The sequence below is a fragment of the Apiospora hydei genome (genome assembly GCF_038363865.1).
Source record: "Apiospora hydei strain CBS 114990 chromosome Unknown utg000005l_segment0_segment0, whole genome shotgun sequence".
NCBI classification, from domain to species: domain Eukaryota; kingdom Fungi; phylum Ascomycota; class Sordariomycetes; order Amphisphaeriales; family Apiosporaceae; genus Apiospora; species Apiospora hydei.
In genome coordinates, this window is record NW_027117364.1 from 1,851,003 (window position 1) to 1,875,035 (window position 24,033).

Consider the following 24,033-nt stretch of genomic DNA (forward strand, 5'->3'; position numbering starts at 1 on the left):
TTGCTACCACAAGTGTCTGATGTTTCGTGAGGCCCATGCCAAAACCAATCGTTGACCTTGAACCCGGTGTTACGGCTGACTTACAGCATGTTGTCTTCGAGCTTGGACGAGCAGGAGACCTCAGCAGAAAGAAAGGGGCTGGCTGCATTGGGTTTTGCTCAATACGTGTTCAGTGCCATTGTGATCTGCATCGAAAGAAAAGAAAAGGCATTCGGGATGCCCGCTTTCTTCGTATATGCACCGATAAAAGACGAATTGCATCTGGAAAACTGGGCACGCCGTTGTTGGCCAGGGGGAAATGGGCCAGCGGTACTAGCCGGGTGTGATATTTTTATCTTTTTGGAGCTTGGACTGGCGATCTCTCAATAGTGATATTGAATTTGTACAAGGTGGGCGACCTCCGGCTTCGCAGGGCAGGGCAATGGCTGACGGGTGAAGTATACAACTCGAGTACTGTTTGCATTGGGATTCATTAATGAGCGTGGATTGTTGTTTTCGAGGAAGGCGAATTGAACCCTTCCCATTTATTTGTCTTGTCCCAAAAGGCTACACCATTGTATACGAAGAGATCACTCACCAAGAATACAGCGGTGTAGATGGGCTTTGAAGACTGACTATTGAGAATGTCCAACCTCCACAGCCGCTGGTCTGGCCATACTCTCTCCAATGGGTGTGGCAAAACCTTTTACCGGACCCCCGGGTGGTTGATGAGAAGCCAAGAGAGATCAGCAAGCATAATAACACTGGGGGTATCCTCATCGAACTGTGGCACACTAATAGCATAGGCTCAAGCATCTCGGCCTTTTCTATAATCATGGTGGCGTACAGCGTTGTCAATCTTGAAGAAGGAAAAGCGCGTCAAGTTCTAATATACTTCTAATAAAAATAAAGCTTGAGACATGGCCTGGTAAGAAGAAAGTGCTACTTATATAGCCCGATTGCCAAGACAATGTATAGACACAAATAAGAGAACCCCCATCTTTTTCTAACGACTTGAACAACAAAAACTGACTGGGGAAATCAGCTGGCTTACAATCCGATAATACGAGAACTGCCCTGACCCCTATACGAATCCTCTGAATTTATTTTCTGGGCTTCGGGGCCAGAGAAACCTTCAACTCTTCTTTCTTCCAGCTGGTATAAGCTTTTTTGCCTCTTCAGCCACCCACCGCTGGCTGGATGCAGTTCCATGTCAAAGTTCCATATGACCCGAGACAAAATTGTTTTGATTTCGGCCATTGCGAGGCTAGTGAGTCCATGTTAGCAAGGCGGTAAACCACCTACACACAATTCTCTCGAGAGCAGCAACTTACTTCTTGCCAATGCAGTTTCTCGGGCCATACGAGAAAGGCTGGCAGGCGGCCTTGTCGTCCTTCTCGAAGCGCGGATCCCCGAGCCACCTGTCAGGGATAAAAGACTCGGGATCGACAAAGTTCTGACTCGAGCGATCGGCGGCGAGCTGGTGCACCCCCACCGTGTAGCCGCCAGGGACGAACTGGCCGCAGACGACCCCTGCCCCCGGGGGGCACGACACGAGGGAACACGGCAGGGCCTGGGGGACACAACCTCAGCGACTCCTGCACCACCGCGTTCAAGTACGGAAGCTCGGCAGTGCTCTGGATCGTGATCTCGTCTTCGGTCTTGAACCGGCTCTTGATTTCTGCAGTGAGCCGCGCCAGAGTCTCGGGGTTCTCTAGGAGCAGGTAGGTCGCACCCGTCAGCGCCGTGGCTGTGGTCTCGCTGCCGGCTACGATGAGCACCTGGGTGCAGACGTAGGTTTCCTCCATCGACATGGCCTTCTCGCCCTCCGCATTCAGGATGTACGATACTATACGCACCCGGTTAGCTTTTGCAAATTAAAAGCCCAAACAACAAAATACAAAACTGATCATCTCCTGGGAGCAGGGCAAACCTACGAAAGTCGGGACGATCCGTATTCAGCTGCAGCCGTCGATTAACACGCTCCACCGTGAACATGAACTGGTCCATCCTGTTCTTGACCAATTTCTTCGGAACAAACAACCAAGCCAGCAGGCGAGGGAAGGGCCAAGAAAACCGTCTCGCGGCGCGCATGAAGACGCCGTCCTGGAAGAGATCAAACACGGCGTCGAGCCACCAGTGCCAGACGGCGTCCCGGAGGCAGTGGAACGGCTCGCCGAAGGCCAGGTCGCCTATGATGTCGAACGTGGTGAAGCTGTACCACGACACCATGTCCACGTCGGCGGCGGCGTCCGGGTCCGACGCCAGCCCGTGCAGCTTCTGGATGAGCAGGTCGATGTAGCCCCGGATGACGCGCTCCTGGGACCGCAGCGCCTTTTCCGAGAAGGCCGGGTTCTGCAGCCGGCGCATGAGGCGGTGGCCGGCCTCGTCGGCGTCGACGATGCTGAGGATGCCGGACGGGGCTTTGTTCCACCACTGGGGGTCCTTTTCGAAATTGCCTGTGCCATCTCGAGTTGGGAAGCCTAGAGAACGCATCGCTTTAGCAAGGCTTTGTAGTGCGCCCTCCCTCCCCCGTACCCTCGCTTACCATAGATTGCTGGCCACGCCCGACTGTCGGTATACGATAGCTCATCAGGAGCTATGCGGACGACAGGCCCGTACTTCTCGTGCCAATCCTTCACTTTCCAGATACTGACGCCCTTGATGTCGTAGTAGGCGTGATACAACCTTGTCGCTCGAGCCAGAAAGGGGCCGGGATAAGATGCCAAGGGGTGGAAGTATACATTGTATACGGCCTTTCCGACAGCCCAGAGCAGAACGGCAAACGGCACAGCCAGGCCTAGCAGAAGTGATTTTGGCATGCGTACTTGCCCAAAGGTCTGACGAAGCTCGTCCATCGTCAACGATAACATGACAACGTCTTGATAATGGAGGGAGCAATAGAACCGTTTGGAGCCCGTCAGCTCGGCTGGGACGGCAAAGCGTTTCCCTGACGTGAAGTATGGCCGCAGCTCGGTTCAATCAGTGATAAGTACAGAACTCGTATCGAGGCTCTCTCCAAGGCCCCAAGAGCTCTAGTCGGAGTAAAGGGAAAGACCGAGGGATTGGTCTGAGAATTCATAAATAAAAATTAGTTCACTATCCACTGTTTATTATTTTTGCAGTAAACACAACCAACCTATCCACATAGCTGGTGTGCGGGCATATAAAACCGACCTGCCTCTTTTCGACAAGCTCGCGATATAGCCAATATATCAAGAAGGTGACTAACAATCGAGATTCGGCTTTTCCAGTAGTGACTGCCAGCAACGACAGACTGGTGTTATGAGATTGGTATACGCTGTTCGCGTATCGAACCTATCAAAAGCGGATACCGGGTAATGCCGAGCCCTTGGTATGCTGGAAGGATTTCTTGGTCTCACGAGAGCGACGTTGAGTCAGGGTGTAGCAGCCAATGGAGACGAGGCGATCGCGTCTGTCACGATAGCAACAACTAATTCCGTGAATCGGAGTGAATAACAAAGAAAACGAACAAAGGATCAGTCCAGGCCCTGTCGAGGCAGGCGAGAGGGCCTGTTAAGTACCCCTGCTGAGATTGTCGACTGACTCGCTGGTGGTCTGGGGGACCCTTGCGCAAGACAGGCGGCCATCCCGCCTCGAAACAAACTGACGGAACCTTCCTGGCTTGCGACAAGGCAAGGGACCCGAGTACACCGATAAGGACTCGGCATGGGGATATAGACAAGGTCTTGTGTGTGTTATTAATATACAAGCACATGATTGGACCCTGAACAATATGCACTGCGTTGTCGGAGACTTTCTTGCTTACCTGCCTGTACGTTGCGTATATGCATGTATAGCAGCTAGCCTTTAGAGGGAAGATATTCGAGAGATGGATAATGAAGTTGTCGCCGTGTCTGATCCGGCACCATGACAACCTCGTCCACTCCGTAGGAGATACGGGCGATACCACGGGGACTTTTGCCTGGAGAATCCACCAACTCCCAAGAAGGAAGGGGCTCCGAACAGGATCCTCCACATCGATAGTACATGTCAGCGGCGGAGCCACCGGGTGTGAATAGTCCCAGATGGCCGGTAATTCGTACGATACGTAAGATGAACATATATCTATCTGTTTCAGAGCGTTACATTTCAAGTATCTGTCTGCCCCCCCTGCCTGGATGTGTGGCAACGCAACAGGTGGATTCTGGGGAGGGTGTGATGGGATGTGATATGAAGCAAGTCGATTCGACCGGCCTTGACCTCCAGGAGGGCATAAGAGGCTCTTCCGGCGTCATCGAGGACTGCTCCGTCGGACACCCATAGCCTGCACTTTTCTTGCTTGTTTCCATTTAGACCTAGACATTCCCCCCAGGACCACTCTACGCCTTTGAATCTCCTGTTCATCGTAATCTCTCCAATTTCCAAATCCAACTACCCACTTACCCAGGTGATGAAAGATGGCCGCAGGAGCCCAGACCGTTCTTCATACAACAACAACTCCTAGGAGGGGGTCAGAAGCTGCTTTCGACCTTTCATGTCCCACTCCTCCCTGGAAGGAAGAAGATGCCTCAACACTCCAGACACCAGTTGCCAATGAGCCTTGGTCACTACTCAACCACGTCCTCCAGTTTCGCTCGACCGATGCCCAGTTCTGGTGGGAAAGGACGGGCCACGTGTTCGCCCGACTCCTGCAAAGAGCCGGCTACACGCCCGCGGAGCAGTACCGCGAGCTGCTCTTCTACGCCCTCTTCGTCGCACCCGAGTTGGGTCTGGCGCCCGACGAGAACGGCAACGTCCGCGGCTGGCGGAGTCCCGGCACGCCCGACTCGACGCCCATCGACTTCAGCTGGGAGTGGGGCGCCGGGGACCACGCCACCGTCCGCTACTCCTTCGAGCCCATCGGCGCCCACGCCGGCACGCCCCTGGACCCCCTGAACCGGACCGCCACGAACCGCTGGATCGCCAAGCTGCGGGAGCAGAACATGGTGCCCGGCCTGGACCTCGAGTGGTACGACCACTTCACCGGCCAGATCCTGCCGCACGAGGACATGGACCGCACCAAGACGGCCGACGTCTTCGTCGAGGAGACGACGCCCAAGGCCGGCACCGTCGTGGCGCTGGACCTCGAGAAGACGGGCCCCGTCATGAAGATGTACATCTACCCGGGCCTCAAGGCGGAGGAGCTCGGCATCACGAACCTGCAGCTGGTGCAGCAGTCGATCCGGCGCCTGCCGCAGTACGCGTCGCTGCGCGTCGAGCCCCTGCTGGCGTACCTCGACGAGGGCACGGCCCGGTACGGGTTCGAGACGGGCATCCTGGGCATCGACTGCCTGCGGCCCGCGGCGGGCGCGCGCATCAAGATCTACGTGCGCGCGCCGCACACGACCGTCGACTACATGCTGGACGCGCTCACGCTGGGCGGCCGGCTGCCGCTGCGCGAGAGCGACGAGGCCGTCGCCGACCTCCGCGACTTCTGGAACGCCTTCCTCGCCGACGCGCCCGCGGTCCTGCCGCCCGACGCGCCGGGCCGCGCCTCCCCGGGCTTCTACTACACCGTCGGCTGCGGCCAGGAGGTCTCGCCCAAGGTGTACATCTCGCCGGGCTACTTCTGCAAGAGCGATGCCGATGTGCTCGACCGGCTACGCAAGTTCTTCAGCACGCGCCGCTCCGACAGCATGATGGACAACTACGAGAAGGCGATGCAAGATATCTTGTAAGTAACGAGCATTCCGAGTTGTCCCGTTTCAATTTCTGCGATCGATACGTCGAAGTGTTCAGGCTGACATATCCTCTCTTTTTTTTTCTCTCGCGAAATGTAGTGACGCGCAGACGCTTGCAGGTCGCTGTGGGAGCCAGTACTACGTTGGCTGCGCTCTTCACAAGAACAAGTTGCGGGTGGTGACCTATCTGAGCCCGCAGACGTTTGACTGCGAGCGAGATCTGATCACCGCTCGGCGAGGCATGATGGAGTTCTAGATTTTGTTTTAGACTTGTACATATTGACGACGGGGAATGGTACCATGCATTTGGGGGTCATTGATCATTTACGCCGATTCTGATGAGCATTGAACGAATCTACTAGCCTAAAGTGTCGTTTTAAATGAAAGTTGAAGAAAGCATCTTGTTTGAGTGACGCGCATATATGTTCCTCTCGTGACTAGTCCGCTACCGACAGAAAACTCAATACATAAGTACTCATATGTACCCCTATTCTACCCCCTCTCCACACGAGCCCGAGCAATGGCTTCCTCCAACAAATGACACGCCTTCCCCGCCCCACCCTGCGCCCGCAGCTCGTCCCGCATCCGCACCGCGTTCGCCTTGTACGTCGCGTCCTCCAGGACCGCCCGCACGGCGGCCCGCATGCTCTCGACGCCGGGCCGCTCCGTGCCCAGGTCGACGCCGGCGCCCACGTGCCGCACGCGCGCCGCCGTGTCCTTCTTGTCCTCCGACGTCCCCGCGCACACCAGCGGCACTCCCGCCGCCAGCGCCTGCGTCACGCTGCCGTACCCGCCGTTGGTCACCAGGGCGCTGCAGAGCGGCAGCAGCTGGTCATAGGGCACCCAGGGCGCGATGCGCACGTTCGTAGTAGCCTGCGCCTGCAGGCTGCTGCCGAGCTGGGCGCGGATCGCGGTCTCATGCGGAGAGGGCACGACGAGAAGCAGGGAGGGGTCGTCTTGCAGCGCCTCGATGGCGGGGATCAGGAGGGAGGTCGGGTCCATGGCGAAGGTGCCCTGCGTGATGCCTATGATGCATCGGCCGGAGGACGCGGCGGCCAGGACGTCGTCCCACCATTCTGGGAGATCAGGGGCTTGCGTTTGTTGGCTCACCAGCGGCCCAACGTAGTGCGTTTGGGGCATGGGCTGGTGGTATTCAAGCGATGGACATGAAGCTTGGATGTGCAGCTGCGCACTGTACTGCACCACGTCTAGCTCGGTGAGCGGCATCAGCCCCAGAACTTCTCGCTGCGGGTTGATCACCGGCAACGTCCACTTGTGCTGGCTCATCAAGGTCCCCAGAGCCGAAGTCGGGGCGTGCTCTCCAGCACCGGGCAAGTAAAGCGGCACGACGCCGAGCGTCGCGAAGAACGGGACCTCGCCCAGCTCGTACAGCGCCGCGGCCCCCTGCGGGAGCGCATCGTTGAGCAGGCAGTCCGGCGAGTACGACTGCAAGACGCGGCGCAGATCCGCCACCTGCGCGACCAGGCGGCCTCCTCCGAAGAGCACCTCGACGCACCCCTCCAGCGTGGTGGGCTCCGTGGTCTTGAGGAACGTGTCGGCTTTGGCGACCTCGTCGGTGGCCTCGAACCGAGCCCCTGAGGCCTCGACGCGGGCTTGCTGGTCCGGGCTCGCTAGCCACACGACCTCGTGGCCCCGTTGGACGAGGGCCTGCGCCACGGCTTGCATGGGCAGCACATGACCCGTGGCGTAGAATGTGTGCAAGAGGAATTTCCACCTGGGCTTATCCCCTGTCGACATGGCATTATCAGATTGGGTGGACATGGTTTCTCTATGCTTCCTCTGTATTTGGAGCGTGGGCATATCTTCTGTAAACCCCCCCTTTAAGCATCACATCTATATGGCTGCGATAACATCATCCGAGAGCCGCTTGCACAGCGTTCATCCCATCTCGGCGTGACCGTCTCTTGCTACGGGCATTGCCGATAAACGAGGGCAGTCGCAACGGTCTGGACCTGCCTGACCTATTCTTTACCGCCATCATAACCCAGGTCTCCCAGGACAGATAAAGAGCATCCACGAGACACCAAACATGAGTCAAGACAATGTGTCAATCACTGGATACATGTACAGTAGGGTGATTTAAGGTTCTTTCCGGAATGTGATCCACTAATAATACCCTGCATATGCCGGAGCGAGTCCTCTAGCAGGAATCCAGGGGTGCGTTTGCCGGGTCTGGGGTCGAGTCAGGGGTCAAGGGTCAGGGGTCGGCGGTCGTTGAGGGGCATTTGGCCTGTCCAACAGATTGTTACATAATGTCAATATTCAACACGGTATAGTGTCGTCGGTTGCACCTCCTCAAAAGGAAGAGGCTGCTTGCTATGTGGAAGACCAGCCATTGAACATTGTTGAGCATCGGTTGTGAAAATGTCTCGTACTGCACTGAACAAACTGCCAGAACCCTCACCGCTGCGCCCTATGCGGGTTGTGGGACTGGGTGCAAGCCGGTGAGTGATGATGCACCCTCTCGCAACATGCACAAAGACACACCGGGCTGACTGATGTTGAAGAACCGGAACACTTGGTGTGTTTCTCGCGTTGAAGATTCTGGGCTACCGGCCGTTTCATATTTCCGAGTTGCTTCCCCATGGCGTCCGCCAGATGCAGGCGCTCGAGGAGGCGATGGTGGCGAGTTCCACGGACAGTCCTTTCACGAGGGCTGAACTTGACAAGCTCTTCGGAGACTACGATGTAAGTTGGACCAAAAAGACACGCCTGGGACGAGATAGCTGACCGCTCTGAAAAGTGTTTGATCGAAAGTCCGTGCTACCTGGGCACAAGTGGCATCCAGACATACGTCGATGACCCGAACGTCAAGTTCATCCTCACACAACGGAGCCCCGAATCCTTCGCCAAGTCGCTGACCGGTTCGCTTGGCTGCTACTACGCAAAGCTCCACGAGTGGCCCCTGACCGCGGCACGGGTCTGTGACGGCTTCGTATGGGAGCTGGAGAGGATGTTCCACCTGATGACCTTCCGGTGGTCCCATGGGCTGCACCCGTCCGAGCCCGGATTCCGAAGAGCTTTGGAACAAAGTTACATCGAGTAGTAAGTGGCCAATTACCGAGCCAATCACTCCCGTTGTCTTCTATGATTGCTAACATATCAAATCCAGCATGAAAACTGTGCAATCACTTGTCCCGCGGGAGCGTGTCCTCGTACTGGATCTGGATGAGGGGTTTGGCTGGGACGAGATATGTGATTTTCTAGACTGTGAGGTCCCGGAAGAGTCGTATCCGCGGTCGAACTCAATGGCCGAGTTCCATGTGGCTGCCGAGATGGTATTGGCCCCAGCAGTCAAAAAGACCATGTTGATCCTAGCTACCTCAGCCGCTGCGGTTGTGGGAATTGGTGCGTGGTATCTCCAAAGAATGCATAGATAGTGTACAAGTACAGCCGCATAATATATATTTCATCATAACCTTCATAATTTGCGTAAATAATTGTTACTACCCACGAGATACTGATCGAAATCCTTGTCAGGGTATACGAAACAGTGAGAATCGTCCAAAAAATGGATTGCTCTGATAAAGACTTCAGAACATTGATTTTCTGTCTCAATCGACGAGAAAAGGACTTGGACGATTCGTACCAGGCGACCCCTGATACTTCGGGAGTCGGTCTGTTATCTCTGGCGGCTCTCACAATGCATGACTCGGACGAGGTGACAACGAAAACGAAGACAGGGGTAGATAGCCCCCTGTCCTTGTGGAGTGCATATTGACCCCAGACTCCGGTCATGGAGTGCATCTAGAACCCCGTATGACCCACGATTATAAACTCAAAGCCATGGCAATACCAGCGATCCTCCGGTAATCGCATCTGTTATCCCTTGTAATTGAGTTTCCATTGATAATCGAATCAATGCTAGAGGACATGAGCTAGTAGAAAGAAAGCAGGCGAGAATACGATCTACATCTCAGTGATCCAAGCTAACTCTAATACGGGACCTTGGGGTAAGCACCGTTCCCTATAGTGCCATTGTGTTGATCATACCACCTACAAGTCAAAGTCAACACATAGCAGATGTGAAAAGGCTGGCTGTTAGTCCTTTTCATACACGATACGGTCCAGACGCCAACGCCAAATCCGAGAATGGCGGTACCACAGCAGACTCGAAGGGAGGCGGTGCACACCAAGATCGACTATTTTGACGATCCCGGTGTGCCCTTGGTCCCCATGGTGATTGGAGGGTATGTGGTGGCCCCTCTCCTGAAACTCATGTCCTCAGAATATTGATCTTACCAATAGCCCGGAGAAACCCAAGCGTCAGCCAAAGATCGCAGCGCCAGTGACTATCAGAAATGTCCGAGGGCGGGAGGGCGACTTCACCCTCGACAAACAAGGGTTTCAGTATGTCAAGCACAAGTCCAAATTCACGAGCTTCGACGACGCCGAGCTGGTCAAGCGGGAGCACTATCCGGAATTGGAAGTGATGCTGCGAGAAGCTCTGGAAAACACGAAGGGACTGTGAGCCATTTCCCCCTTTCTTTTCCTTTACTTGAGGTTTGAGACACTGCTAACTATAGAGGTAATGAAAAAGGCCCAAGCCATCCAGCATCCACATGATGACACATATCCAGCGCTACAGCCCCGTGGAGGGCGAGGCACCCAAAGGCCCCGCCGGACCTCTCTACGGCGTGCACGTGGACCAGTCCTTCTCGGCGGCCGAGGGCGTGGCGCAGCGCTGGCTCGGGGACCGGGCCGAGGAGCTGCTGCAGAAGCCGCGGTACATGATCATCAACATCTGGCGGCCGGTGCAGACCATCACGCGAGACCCGCTGGCCGTGTGCGACGCGCAGTCGGTGCCGGACTCGGACCTCGTCTTCGTGCCCGTCCAGTTCCCCGACCACAAGACCGAGGCCGTCGAGGTCCGGCCGCCCTCTAGCGCCGACACGCAGCACCGCTGGTACTTCATGGACGGGCAGACGCCCGAGGACGTCCTGCTGTTCAAGCAGGTCGACTCGTGCACGGCGCCCGGCGTGCCGCGCCGCACGCCGCACTGCGCATTCAAGGACACGGGGCTTGCGGAGGGCGAGGGGGAGCCGAGACAGAGTATAGAGATTCGGGCGTTTGTCTTCTTTGACCAAGTGTCTTCCGACGAGGCTTAGATTCTAATAGTACTCTTCAATCTAATTAAGATTTCAAACTACAAGAAGTGGATTGTGAAGATACTTGTGTTGTGGTCCTTCGGAGGCATCAAGGAGGCCCAATGTGTTGTCGTTGTAGGATGAAATGTCCTGGAAAAAGTCAAGGGGGCAATGCAAAAGAAAAAAAAAAAAAAAAGAGTGATTCCGTCAGAAATAGTTCTATTCCATATGTGAAGAGTACAGTGTGTCAGAGTGGTGGCGCAAAGGGGTGCAAAAGTCAAAAGGAAAAAGGGGGCCATAAAGAAACAAAAAAAGAAAAGTGACCGCAGAGGGAATCGAACCCTCTTGCCTTTAAGCATATAACCAAAAATACTACCACTAGGCTACACCAGCCCGGTCAAGGGAGACTTAAGTTAAATTGGGTTATGAACTATGGGAGACAAAAGAAAAAAAATGCTTTGCTCCCGAGTGAGCAAGTTAATATTCAGAGTTTGGTGATGCCTTGGAACGTGGTTGTGTCAGCGAAGTGGCCTGCAAACCCGTGTTGTGACAAGCCAATATGGAAATTTTGTATCGTGAATGCAAGATGAGTTTGAATGGATTTTAGGCTGTTGAGGTGGAGTGCATAGAAATCTTGGAAATGTCAAGGCGAACATTGATCCGAGTAGGCTTCAACATCCGAAGGAAGACCAAGTCTAGAGGAGAAGCCTCCGTGGCGAATATATTATTAAGGGCCACGGGGTGACGATATTATTGTTCGAGGAGCGTGGAAATTTCGTATGCAAATTAGCAGGTAATTCGGTGTTGCCCCTTTTCGGCCTGACTTGTGTAGTTCCGTTTCAGTTTCTTTTTTCTTTTAATTTTTGGTTACTTTTGTTTAGATAACAGGACTCTTTTTATATAGAATCTATGGTAGTCAGTTCTCTGTTATCTCACTGGTGGACTCAGGTATGGCAGTTGAAGTTTGCGAAGGGGTTAAATAAACCCTCCCTGGAAAGTGAAACCAATATCGCGGGCCACTAGGTCTTGAATGTAAGATGGGCTGCTGGCAACGAGCTCTAGAAAGCGGTTTCCTTGGGGGACTACTATGCACGATGATCTACCAAACCAAAGGCCGTGATTGGATAGTATTTAGGCCGTTTCTCGCGTATAGGGTTCAGCTTTGTACACTACCAGTTCAACAATGTTGATTCCCAAAGTGGTTATACTGCCAGAATGACTTGGATCTGCCTCAATGTAGCAAGTCTCCTGATATTGGATATAGAGAACCACTGCTCTTTTCTGGATGCACGAGTCCGGGACCAGCTGACGTGAGACTGTTCAAGATCCTACATACCTACCTACTCAACCGATGTACTCCTATTCCTTTATTGCTGTGCCCGACAGTCGAGTCAACAGCATTGCATTGATGCAGTCAGGTGGCACAGTCAAACGTGCGAATCCGAGCGTAGGGATTTTCTGCTCACCTGTTCTTGCAGGCGCTCCTTCGTCGGACGATAGTTACTCGTCGAGTAATTGCCGCTCTAGCCGACCTGGGGGCCGGCCAAACCCTTGCCAGACGTGGTTGGGTGCTGCCATCTGGTTACGCAATTTCAAAACCCCGTCGCTCGATACTTGCCATTGCTGTGTGACGGCGTAACATGGTTCCGTGAGCAGCCCCGTAGCACTACCTCCGTCAACGACGACCACCGGTGGCTTCGGAACTTCTGCGATGTCTGCAGAGTACGTGACGATTCAATGACCATCCCGGTTGCAGAATCTACAAGAGAAGAGATGCGGGGTCTGTTGTTGAAACCAGGTTGGCATTGGGGGCCTAAACAACATGCGCCCAGTTGCTGACCGTCACGCCACGCGTGAGTCACGCCTCCAAAAATACATAATGAGAAAAACTACTCTGTTTGGTGTTCCTACCTCTTAGCCTATCAAACCCCATTGAACGGTAACAATCAATTGTTCAACTGGATGCCAATACGATGTCTTCCATCACAGCCGCAAGCCATTTACACTCTTTGCCTGTCGATATCCTGGTAGCGCTTCTTTCTGCATCTGGCTCTTTGGCTGATCTCCATGCGTTTATCCGGGCTTCACCTTTGCTGTATGGAGTGTTCCTGAAATCAAAACCGCCATCCTGCTAGAAATATGTTCCAGACATGAGGGTCCTGTTATTCGGGATTACGCTGCCTTGTCCCTGACGCCGCCGCTTAATTGGTACACGGAATCTTACTGCGACGAGGCGCTCGAAGCAGTCCAACGGTACCAGGACCTTCTGCCCGGCAGAAAGGCGACCGTGGGCATCACCGAGGACCAGGTCATAGGCATCATCCAGTTTCAGCGCACAGTCCAGTTCTTCGTGGACTTCTATGCCGCGACCCGGCTCCCTGTCCTCGAAGCCCTCGGGGGACAACAACCGGCCGCCATCGCAGCGCCCTTGAGCCACGACGAGCGCCAGCGCGTCTCGCAGGCCTTGGTCCGCTACCAGGTGTTCGCGCGCATCCACCCTGAACCAGACCGCCGCCACTGCGCCGACGTGTCGATACACAGCCGCTTCTTCGGCCTCTTCGCCAGCTGGGAGATGGAGCAGGTCTCGACGGCCCACGCCTTCGTCTTCTCCGTCCAACGCGCCTATGCCGCGTGCACGCCGCGGCCCGAGCGGAGACTATTGACCCACAAAGCCGTGCCCGTGTACGAGGGCGAGGGCGAGTATTTCTACAACGTCCTCGACATGGGCCTGCTCCGGCGCAAGATCCTGTCGGCCGCCGCCATCGACGCGGAATTGATGCAGAAGATGCGGACGTACTTGCAAGGCGAAGCGGACAAGCCGGGGAAGACTCGGTGTTTGTTCACTGTCCTCACCGCAGGCGAGCACTTTCCCAATACGAAGCGCCTCGAGCCGCTGGGGGACGACGCGCCCCATAGCTTCCTGGTTCGCCAGGAGAAGCAGGAAGAGGCCATCAAGGTCAGGGACGCGCTGTACCTGCGCGAAGACGCGATGGCGCCCCTCGTCGCTGGCACTTCGGCCGGTGAGCCGCCCTTTGGCTGGGTCGATGCTCTGCAAGGCCTCGATTGCCGCCGCTGGGGCGAGGACCTTCCGCGGTGCGCGCCCGACGCAGCAACTTTAAGGAGGCGAATGGATGTCATGGAAAAGGTTGCTCGGTGGCGATGGCTAGGCTTCGTTTTCTGGGATGAGGGGCGCCTTGATCTTGTCAAGGCAAGCGAGGGGCAGTTCAATACGGGCTGGGTGGCAGAAGTGTGGGATTGAGCAAGTGCAGCTGGTAATTTTACCATGAGGCTCGGAGTCCAGTTTCACAATACGTTTGCGATTCAATAATGACTCAAATTCAGATCGATCTACGGAAGCCAACATTGTGCCTAAGCTAATACTGACGTTACGACAGTGGAGGCCCGGCATCTTTGAACATGCCCTCCCTACGGTAAGCAAACGCACCGGGAAGTGCTCTCGATGGTCGCTCCCGTCGTATCCCCCTATCAAGGGCTGTGCACCAACTTGATGACAATGCCCTGGTTCGTGAACCCCCCGTCGACGAACTCGGCCGACTCGTAGAGCGGGTCGGTCGCGTTGACCGCGACGCCCATCTGCCCGCCCGCGGTGCCACAACCGAGCAGGGCCTCGTCGGCGCTGCCCTCGGCGGCGCCGTCGATGGTGTTGGCGATGTCGCGGAAGGTGACGGCGGCGCTGTCGTCGCCGACCAGCTTCGCCAGCGCCCAGGTGCCGCCCTTGGTGGTGACCTGCCACTCGCCGCAGTTGTCGGCGTCGGCGACGGGCATCTTGAAGAAGGGCGACTGCCCCTGCTTGACGGCCTGATCCTGGTAGCTGCGCAGGTACCGCGCGATGAAGTCGACCTCCTTCAAGTTCAGGTTCTGCGGCGTGCCGCCGTCGGCCTCGTCGTAGCAGATGCGCTCCGCGGGCTCGGGGAAGAAGCACGTCATGGGGCGCATGACGCCGGCGACGGCTGTGCCGCTGAGGAGGGACAGGGTGGCGAGAATGGCTTGGGAGGTATGCATTTTGGAGAGGCGTTGAGAGAGGGCGGGATGCTGATGTATAACAGAGATGAGGGACCAAGTAGTGATGTGATGTACGTTTCGCTGGAGGCTTGCTTGTGTGTGAATGTCCTGATGAGCTCTTCCATATCTTCCCTTCTCAACACGGCCGATGCATCATCCCTTTTATCTTCGCACCCGCTGTGGGACATACACTGTTCAACATGCCACGCCTCTCATTGCGTTGCCCGTTGCTGCATGCGACTTCAGTGGTCGCATTCTCAGTCCACCGCCGTTGTAACCAAAGGTTGACTCCTGTCTAGGCCATCTCGGTGGATTATTTGCTAAGAACATACAACCAACTGCCCAGCTGCTCGACTGGGATGTAGATCCTGTGTCAGCTGACATCTTCCCGATGCAGCAGGACAGCCGATTTCTGGCCGCCAAGGCGCACCGGCCAGAAGCTCAGCGGAACCCTTTTGCCTTGTCTGTCAAACATCGCCGCTGCAGAGAACATGGATTCGATTTCTGCCTAAAATATCAACCCACGATCTTTTATAGAACCACAGTCTCGGCCACCAAGTTTCGCCGAAATATTGCTTCGTGCATGCCAACCTAGAACCAACTGCAAAATTTTATATTATTCTCTTCTTGGCAGTGAGATGACTTCCCCCGAACGTATGTGTGAAGCATCACGCGTGCAAGCTGTGCCGCTCATCTTTGACAAACGATGGCGTTGGGTCATGCCATGGTGCAAATTCACTCTATGAGCGAGCCGTCGCTTCCGAGTCCGAACGGAGCATCTCCAGTATTCAGTCTCGCCGGGCTCGCGAGTTGGAAACAGCTGAACCCGAGTCTGTAGAGACTCTTGGCGGCAACGGAGTGTCTTATAGTCTTCTGATAGACGCGTTATAAAAATCGCAATTTTACTGAAACTCTATCAAGGGCCATTTATTCGCATCTATATTGCTGCGTGAGCTATACTATTTTGCGAATATGAGAGCTATATTGCAGCAGCCATTATGGCTCGCAGCTCTGCTTCCAACCTTGGCTGGTTGTGTCGATTCAACACAATGGGCAAAGATCCAAGCGGCATCAGATATCGAGTCGTTTCCACGAGTATTCCAGAAACCGCCCCCAGAAAGTCCCTCTTACATGGTGGACAACACGGGGAATAAAAGGGGCGTTGCACCTATAAATGGTACCACAGATCAAAAAGATTATACCCACCCCCCTATTTTCATCATACGTAGGCTAACCGCTTAGGCGAATACAATGGTCCTGTATGGCAGCAGTCTGGGAGCTTTGAGAAGTACATGGAGAAGTTGAAGGGGAGGAAGTCGGCTGGGATTATGCCAAACTCCTCTTCGTCAGTCTCTAACGCGACGCTGCAAGCTCGTCAGGGCGGAGGGTTCTGGTTGACTCAACTCGGGCCACTGGGAAAGGTTTGTAGCTGTTTACTCTATACTGTTTATTTTATGTTGTTTATTTTATAGTGTTTATTTTATGTTGTTCATTTCATACTCTTCACTCGATGGTGTTCAATTCTAGCCATTCTTTAAAGCTGATCACGTCATTTCTTAGGCACCTCATGCTGGCGATGGTTATGTGTTCTACCGGGATGTTGTCGCCGACTACGGCGCCGACAACACCGGCGCGACCAATACGGAAGAGGCTATCAACGCCGCCATAATCGACGGGGACCGCTGTGGTGAGGAGTGTGGTAACACCTTCGTCAAAGGAGCCCTCATCTACTTCCCGGTAAGCTCGACGACTTTATCGTGGTCGTACTGTTCGCATAGTCTAACCCATCAATAGCCTGGAACCTATAAGATCTGCACCCCTATTATTCAGTACTACTACACCCAGTTTGTCGGCGACCCAAACGACCGTCCAATTATCAAGGGCTGTGATGAGTTCACGGGCATTGCTTTGATGGATGTAGATCCATACGTTCCCAATATGGCCCAGCCCGATGGGAGAGGGGTCAACTGGTAAGTGACGCTCGGCTCCAAGTTGGTCAACTCCGTAAGATACTGATCATTGGTTGAACAAGGTACATCAATCAAAACCAGTTCTTCCGTCAGATCCGAAACTTCGTCTTCGACCTGACGGAGATGCCATCGGCCACGGATGAGCACGACCAGAAACTAGTTCCCACGGGCATCCACTGGCAAGTGTCCCAAGCCTGTACTCTACAGAACCTCCTTTTCCGGATGCCCACCGCTTCTACAGACGGCGGCGATGTTACGCATGTGGGCATCTTTACCGAAAACGGATCCGGTGGTTTCGTCTCGGACCTCGAGTTTGAGGGCGGCGCCATCGGATGGCGTGTCGGCTCCCAGCAGTATACCGCCACCAGTCTCAAGTTCAGCAACTGCATTACGGCGGTGCAGATGGTGTGGGACTGGGGGTTCAACTGGCACAAGATCCAGGTGGACGGCGGCAGCATCGCCTTCAACATCAGCGGGCGGGGAGGTATTGATGGCCAGGGCATCGGGTCCATCTCCCTCATTGATTCTACCATCAGCGGTGTTCCCATCGGCATCTTGACCAGCGGGAATGAGACGTCGGCCCCGAACATTGTCATCGATAACACCGTGTTCAGCGGCGTGGGGTCTGCCGTCCAGACCGACAGCGGAGAGGTTCTCCTGAGCGGCAGTCCGACGGTGGACCTCTGGGCTCATGGTCGACGCTACGAAGGCGGCGATGGCAAGTATGAAACGGGCCCAGTGCAGGGTGCTCCCTCGAAGCCAAGTGTCATGACAGATGGGGACGGAAAGCTCTTCACCCGGATCCGGCCACAATATGAGAACCTCCCCGCGTCCAGCTTCCTGATTGCTACCGAGCATGGCTGTGTCAACGATGCCAGTGGCGACAACACGGCTGCTATCAACTCGTTCCTCCAGCAAGCCGCCTCTTCCGGCCTGGTGGCTTACTTCCCGGCCGGCATCTACACCATCCAAGGCACCGTCACCATCCCGAACGGCTCCAAGGTGCAGGGTACCAGTTGGTCTCAAATCCAGGCCACCGGCAGCTACTTCCAAGACATGGAGAATCCCAAGGTAGCTGTGCGTGTAGGCGAAGAGGGAGACGTCGGCACCATGGAAATCGTCGATATGATGTTTACCGTCAAGGGCAGCACGGCCGGCGTTATCATGATGGAGTGGAACATCCACGAGTCGTCTCAGGGGTCAGCTGCCCTATGGGACTCGCACATCCGAGTCGGTGGAGGTATTGGAACCGACCTGGACGTGGCCAACTGCCCCAAGCTCGGATACAACGAGGCATGCATCTGCGCCACCATGCTCCTCCATATAACCAAGAAGGCATCGGGCTACTTCGAGAACATGTGGACCTGGGTGGCCGACCACGACAACGACATGAGTCTGTACTGGGAGGTCGACTCTTCGGCTTCCCAGATCAGTCTCTACGCAGCCCGAGGCATACTGATCGAGTCCGAGGGGCCAACCTGGATCTACGGGTCCGGCTCGGAGCATGTCATCTTCTACCAGTATCAGACGTACAAGGCCAAGAATGTCTATCTTGGTCACATTCAGACAGAATCGCCTTACTTCCAACCCGAACCGGTGTCACCAACGCCCTTCAACTCTTCCCTTGGCTTGTTTCCTGGAGACCCCGACTGGGCTGATTGTACTACCGACTCGTGTAGGGAGGCCTGGGGCCTCCGCGTCCTGGACTCTGAGAGTGTCTTCTTGCACAGTGTCGGACTGTACTCCTGGTTCTCCAACTATGATCAACAGTGCCTGGGCCCAGAGGACTGTCAGCAACAGGTCATGGAAGTCAAGGGATCCAAGGACGTGGCTCTTTTCAATATCTTCTCCAAGGCAGTCGAGGAGATTGCAACAGGGGAGGGGAACTTCATCAACCAGACAGACGACAACCAACGGGGATATACGACCGAAGTGAGCGTGTGGCTCCCGATCGACGGCGAGCCTGACAGTGACGGTGGCGATGTAGTCTTCATCGGTACCGAGGTCTATACTGGCCACACTGCCCAGTGTCCGTCGGCCCCCTGTGTTTTCGTCATTGCGCCAACGCCCCTGAGCGAGCCCACTACCATCACGGTAGAGCCCTACACCACATCACTCGAGGTTGGCGTCAGCTCGGGCGATTCGTTCGTGGTAACCACCACTACCATCACCATTACGGTGGCGCCCATCACGACGGACCGCATCCCGGTGTCCAACGTGGACGTTACCCGAAGCGCGACGAGCGGCAGCACCTTCAACATTGAGCCCAGCGTCATCCTCCCGCCACAAACCGTTGTCGTCACCGACCAGGATGGTCAAACATTGACTAGAACCCTTACGCTACCACCGTGGCCGGCCATCAATGACTGGCCGCCGGACGGTACAAGCGGCGGTCCGACTACCGGGCCAACCACTGGGCCGACTACGGGACCTCCAGGGGGGACGACGACCTCCGGGGGCCCACCCATTTCCGTTCCCGCATCAACCTACACGAAGCCGCCTCACTACCTCTTGTGTCCTCCCAGCACCTTCTACATCCCCGAACAAGACGCCGTCATCACGCTCCAAGACTGCAGCGGCCCGACCACGCTCGACTGGGGCTGTCCCGCGACTAAGACGGTCACCATTGATGCCGACACGACGGTCGACTTCGAGCTGGGATGCACGCGCTGGACCGGCACCACCACCGAGGCGCTGCCGACGTATACGAGTTGGCCGGAAGGGGAGCTTGAATGGGTCGAGGAGGATGGTGAAGATGACGACGACGATACTACTACCACATGTAAACTGTGGTTCTTCTGGGTAAGCGATCTCTGCATTTCCCCCTTTCAATGCCGCTGTAACCACATTGCCGCCGACTCTATCGACATATCATTCAGTGGGTGGAGGAGGATCCCAGCGCTGACTACGTCACAGATTTGCATCAACTGGGGCGATGTGAAGATTGGAGGCTGGCGATGGAAATACCCCAGGGGAATCCTTCCTCCGTAAGTGCCGCTTGTCGGTTCCCCATGCCGTCAGTATCGTGAAGCTAATAAGGTATAGGGGTCCTCCTCCAAACATCAAGGTCCCAGGCGGGTTTTTGATCAAAGGGAAACTACCTGGTCCTTGGCCCCGTGTAACGTGCGTATACTATTCTCTTTTTCCTATCTACGGGGTAAATCGAGTCATAGTTTCTTCGATATTTTTATTTGGTGCCCGAAACATCAAATCTGTTTTATCGTGATTTTTGCGAACCTGAAATTCGTTTTATAGTATATTTCCTTCGTACTGACTACAGTTACTCTCTAGGATTGGCTCCAATGGTGAAGTTACATACCCCAAGGAGCAGCCAACCGACTGCGAAACGCAGACAGCCGAGCTCTGCAGCACTACGACAAGCTTTGGCGTGACCGTCTCCGACGGAACGTCCAAGACCACGGCCACGGCCACACCCGAGAGATGCACCACCATTGTGGGATGCAACGTCGAGGACGACGAGGGCGCCACGACCACATCGAATGTCGATGCATGCACGATCGATTTGGCGCCACGAACGGCTGCCGCCACCGCCCCCGTCACCACGGCCACGGAGGGCCCCGACCGCCGGGACGAGAAGATCCAGCGCAGGGCTCCTCCGGCCAACGGCCTGGACCATGCCATCCTCTATCCCGCTAACCCCCGTCGGGTGGACGGCATCGTCGCGTTCCTCCAGCGATTCGGCTACGCGACTAGAGCGAGGCAGATCACGGCCGCCGGTTTCACCGCCTTCTTCTTCATCACCAACATGCAGGAATGCCATATCGAGCAAATTACGCGTGAGCGCCACGCGGACGGGACCAGGTTGGTGAACGACGCATATGGACAGTACAGGTGGAACGTGGACCGCTACGACGGACGCGACAACTCAAATCCTGTGAGCCCCTTATTCCCTTTGGGACTTGGCCCTCCTACATCTCGTCGCGGCTTATCTATTAGCTGACAGAACTGACTATCTATAGCAACGGCGGGCTATTACAAATCTCGGTGGCACTGTTATGAGGAATGTCACCATCGATGAAACGCCACGGCCGCGGAAACCCGCGAAGCTCGGTCGACGAGACCCGATTGATGTCCAGCTGGACGACTACTACGCGCTCTCTCAGATTTCCGTGCCTCCTGGAGAACTTTGGGACGATTATGCCGGGGGTGGTGAGTTCCTTTACGGCGCAGATGACTCGTTCGGCACTGGACAGACGATTTATTTCATCGAAGATGGGATTGAGGACGGACACTCGGTGAGTCTATGGCCTAATCCCAGCAGTATGGACAAGGCTCCTTGGGTTACACCGTTTACGCCAGTGGCTCCATCTGTAATAGACAGAACGACCATTACAATAAGGTAAACATTCTCCTAGGCGTTTATGCTGATAATATTGGGTGACAGGAATTCGCTCCACAGATCGCCGTGGGCATGGACGATAAGCGTTTTAATCGGCCGCCGCCTGATACGTTTGCTCCATTCGATTACGGATCGGCAGCTCACAGAGGCAGACCCCTGATACCGCACGGCACCAACGTTGTGAGCTTGGCCTTTGGCGCACAGGTAAGTTGTTGCCCTAGTACGGCCGCATACCCGGGCTTCGAGCGGACAGCTAATATTCCCTCCCCCTGAAACGCAGCTCGGTCTTGCGAAAAAGGCCAATATCATCGTCGTGGGCAACGAGAACGCCGATCCCCCAGACAAGAACAACCTGATTCTAGAAAGATACCTACAGAGTTTGGTTAGGTAAAGTCATACCAGATGATATAACGTGTAGGAAAGCAACCACTGACGCTACAACTCCTTATAAGAGTCCTAGAAGACGTGGATAGGAAGGGCGCCGCCGGAAGAGGAAAGTCTATCATCAACATGTCTTTTGGTTGGGTAAATGATATCAACTCCCACGCCAAGTTCATGAGGGAAGCTCACTGGGCTATGCTCTGTAAGTCTGTCTGGTCGAACCAAAATACCCACTGGTGGTCTTTAACCTGTCGAGAAACTGGCTGACACTCCCTTGCCCAGACAAAATCCTCAAGGAGCTCGATAGCCGGGGCGTGGTTATAGTCTGTGCCGCGCATAACTTCTACCAGATCGCCGGCATAAGAGACAGACTGGATGGCTGGCCGAGCAGGTTCGGAGATCCGGATCCCGAAAACACTGAGAGAATCGACAACCTCATCGTCGTGGGCGGCATCGAAGCGTGGGGCCGTGTTTCGCCCGCCAGCCCCTACGCAAGCTGGCTGATCATGGCGCCGGGATGGCAGACGTATGCCGCCGAAGTGAATGGTGGAATCGCGCAGGCCAACGGAAACTCACTTGGTAAGTGCGGACCTAACATAAAGCTTGAAAGAAACCGTCGTGCGTTGGTCGAAAACAACTGACTGGTATTGCTTCCAGCGGCTCCCATGGTCTCCGCGCTCGTCGCGTACTGGCGTGGACTCCCAAACAAAAAGGGTAATTGGGCAAGCGAGCTAGAAGATCCTGCGAACGTCAAGAAACTCTTGGCGTTTATGCAAAGGCCTTTGCGAGCCAACATGAGAAAGGTCGGAATCGGCGCCGGACTAGGGGACTTTCCGCCCAAACAAAAGGTGCCATTTATCTGGACAGGCCAATACAATCAACAGGATTGCCTTGTGAACCCGGACGAAAATAAAGCGTGCCCAACAGGGAGTCTTTCGAACCTGCAGCCGGGCGGGGCTTGTCCACTGAAGAAGCGCCAGGACGGTGGTGATGATGGCGGCTCATGTGGGTTACCTGGTGGAGGCGGCGGCGGCGGTGACGACACGATAGGGGACCCCATCACGTACCGACCGGGATCCCCATCGCCCACCTGCACGTCCGGCTGCGGGACGCTCTGCCGAGGGTACTACTGCGTACCCACCCCCACGGGGTTCCCGCCAGACTACTACGACCCCAAGGACCCGAACCACCAGGCGACGACAGGCCGGACAGATGTGCCGACGTCCAGGCCAACGGCCACTACGACCGGCCGGACCGACATGCCGACCCTCACGTCTGGATCGCCCTACACCGGGAGCGAGTGTAAGACGTACACCCGCTCGACCGTATGCAACGGCTCGGGGGCCGGTCCGCCTGTGTGACCCAGGACCTCTGCGTGCCCACGCCGCCCTGCAACCCGACCTGGTCGGCCACGGGCACGCCCGTCTGCACCGGCGAGTTCTCCATCTGCCTGAGCACGAGCATCGGCACCAGGTGCCCCGAGGTGACGGCCGCCGGCCTCGCGCCCACCGTCGCCTTGCCGAACGGGTTCGCGCCGGCGACGCCCACCCCGACCGCTGGTTTCGTCACCGTGCGATCCCCGTTGCCAGTCCCGGAGCCTGAGCCGGCGCCGGACGCGGGGCCAGAGAGCCCGCTGTCACCGCCGTCGTCGCCGCCGCCAGCCTCACAACAAACAGCAGCAGCAGCAGCAGCAGCATCTGAGCTGGGTTCTAGTTGGGCCGCGATGCCGGCCATGAGGCAGGAGCTCCAGAGGAGCAGCATCAACCACAATAGCACCAGCCTGCTCTTCCCTCGACAAGAGAATTGTGGTGGAGTGGCCAATGGCCGATGCGAATACATCCGCTTCTGCGCCCCGGGCGCATGCGCCAAGATCGACAGAGTCCCTTGCCTTGTAAGAAATACCTTGGCTTAACCCTATTCTCCTTTCTCCCCCTATTGTCCTGTTCGTACGATTGTTGAAACATACACTAACGTTTTGCTCCCTATTACCAGAAAGCCCACATCTACGCCAAAACCGGCGCCCTTACCGGGACCGAGGTGACGGCCACCGTAGAGGAGGACGGCGTCGAAGTCTGCCGCGCCGAGATCAAGTGCAAGCTGTGGGACAAGGACTGCAGCGGCGTCGACGACTACGCCTGCGGCGGGGACAACGGGATGGGCTGGTCGTGGAACTACATACTGTACACCAGCGCCAAGTACGGCGCGAACTACCCGCTGTACCTCGACCGGACCGAAAGCGACAAGGTTATCTTCTGTTGTAAGTCTTTTCCGTGTATCCAAACACAGACATCCTATTTCTGGCAATTAGTCTGGCTAACGATCGTTTTCTCTCTTCCAGTTCAAAGGGGACGGCCCGCGGCTTGCCTTGAGAACACATTCGATTCTAAGGATGGACCGTGTCCGTAGCGTAAGGTCCAGATGAAGCAGTAGAGTGATATTCTATTTCGATTCTTTCTTGGCAAACTTGCCCGTCCTGAAATCACGTTTCGATTCTTTCTTGGCAAAACTGGCCCGTTTTGAAATTACAT

The 24,033-nt window shown here is 55.6% G+C and overlaps 8 protein-coding genes across 8 annotated transcripts; 5 read left to right on the forward strand and 3 right to left on the reverse strand.

Annotated features, from left to right (window-relative positions):
* Nucleotides 1-1,309: 1,309 nt before the first annotated feature.
* Nucleotides 1,310-2,837, reverse strand: PG997_006057 (uncharacterized protein; the record flags this gene model as incomplete). The annotated part of the gene is made up of 4 exons (XM_066810372.1): nucleotides 1,310-1,459; nucleotides 1,497-1,828; nucleotides 1,881-2,462; nucleotides 2,528-2,837. 4 exons carry the CDS (start codon nucleotides 2,835-2,837, stop codon nucleotides 1,310-1,312), a joined length of 1,374 nt encoding a protein of 457 aa, XP_066669295.1.
* Nucleotides 2,838-4,400: 1,563 nt separating this feature from the next.
* PG997_006058 (tryptophan dimethylallyltransferase domain-containing protein) lies at nucleotides 4,401-5,919 on the forward strand (the record flags this gene model as incomplete). Its single annotated transcript, XM_066810373.1, has 2 exons — nucleotides 4,401-5,656; nucleotides 5,763-5,919. The coding sequence occupies 2 exons, from the start codon at nucleotides 4,401-4,403 to the stop codon at nucleotides 5,917-5,919; spliced, it is 1,413 nt and encodes a 470-aa protein (XP_066669296.1).
* A 236-nt stretch (nucleotides 5,920-6,155) lies between these two features.
* Nucleotides 6,156-7,445, reverse strand: PG997_006059 (uncharacterized protein; the record flags this gene model as incomplete). The annotated part of the gene is made up of 1 exon (XM_066810374.1): nucleotides 6,156-7,445. The coding sequence occupies one exon, from the start codon at nucleotides 7,443-7,445 to the stop codon at nucleotides 6,156-6,158; it is 1,290 nt and encodes a 429-aa protein (XP_066669297.1).
* A 636-nt stretch (nucleotides 7,446-8,081) lies between these two features.
* On the forward strand, nucleotides 8,082-9,064 carry PG997_006060 (P-loop containing nucleoside triphosphate hydrolase protein; the record flags this gene model as incomplete). Its single annotated transcript, XM_066810375.1, has 4 exons — nucleotides 8,082-8,128; nucleotides 8,192-8,372; nucleotides 8,428-8,729; nucleotides 8,797-9,064. Coding segments are annotated over 4 exons (798 nt in total), but the record flags the coding sequence as incomplete, so codon positions are not given.
* A 712-nt stretch (nucleotides 9,065-9,776) lies between these two features.
* PG997_006061 (uncharacterized protein) lies at nucleotides 9,777-10,792 on the forward strand (the record flags this gene model as incomplete). Its single annotated transcript, XM_066810376.1, has 3 exons — nucleotides 9,777-9,874; nucleotides 9,933-10,151; nucleotides 10,225-10,792. 3 exons carry the CDS (start codon nucleotides 9,777-9,779, stop codon nucleotides 10,790-10,792), a joined length of 885 nt encoding a protein of 294 aa, XP_066669299.1.
* A 1,952-nt stretch (nucleotides 10,793-12,744) lies between these two features.
* On the forward strand, nucleotides 12,745-14,030 carry PG997_006062 (subtilase; the record flags this gene model as incomplete). Its single annotated transcript, XM_066810377.1, has 2 exons — nucleotides 12,745-12,866; nucleotides 12,920-14,030. 2 exons carry the CDS (start codon nucleotides 12,745-12,747, stop codon nucleotides 14,028-14,030), a joined length of 1,233 nt encoding a protein of 410 aa, XP_066669300.1.
* Nucleotides 14,031-14,257: 227 nt separating this feature from the next.
* PG997_006063 (uncharacterized protein) lies at nucleotides 14,258-14,794 on the reverse strand (the record flags this gene model as incomplete). The annotated part of the gene is made up of 1 exon (XM_066810378.1): nucleotides 14,258-14,794. The coding sequence occupies one exon, from the start codon at nucleotides 14,792-14,794 to the stop codon at nucleotides 14,258-14,260; it is 537 nt and encodes a 178-aa protein (XP_066669301.1).
* A 921-nt stretch (nucleotides 14,795-15,715) lies between these two features.
* PG997_006064 (Glucan 1-3-beta-glucosidase) lies at nucleotides 15,716-23,761 on the forward strand (the record flags this gene model as incomplete). The annotated part of the gene is made up of 16 exons (XM_066810379.1): nucleotides 15,716-15,971; nucleotides 16,037-16,215; nucleotides 16,355-16,531; nucleotides 16,589-16,764; nucleotides 16,827-19,566; nucleotides 19,681-19,751; nucleotides 19,810-19,921; nucleotides 20,045-20,659; nucleotides 20,745-21,020; nucleotides 21,170-21,328; nucleotides 21,378-21,511; nucleotides 21,598-21,707; nucleotides 21,788-22,084; nucleotides 22,163-22,830; nucleotides 22,872-23,396; nucleotides 23,498-23,761. Coding segments are annotated over 16 exons (6,759 nt in total), but the record flags the coding sequence as incomplete, so codon positions are not given.
* Between the last annotated feature and the right edge of the window lie 272 nt (nucleotides 23,762-24,033).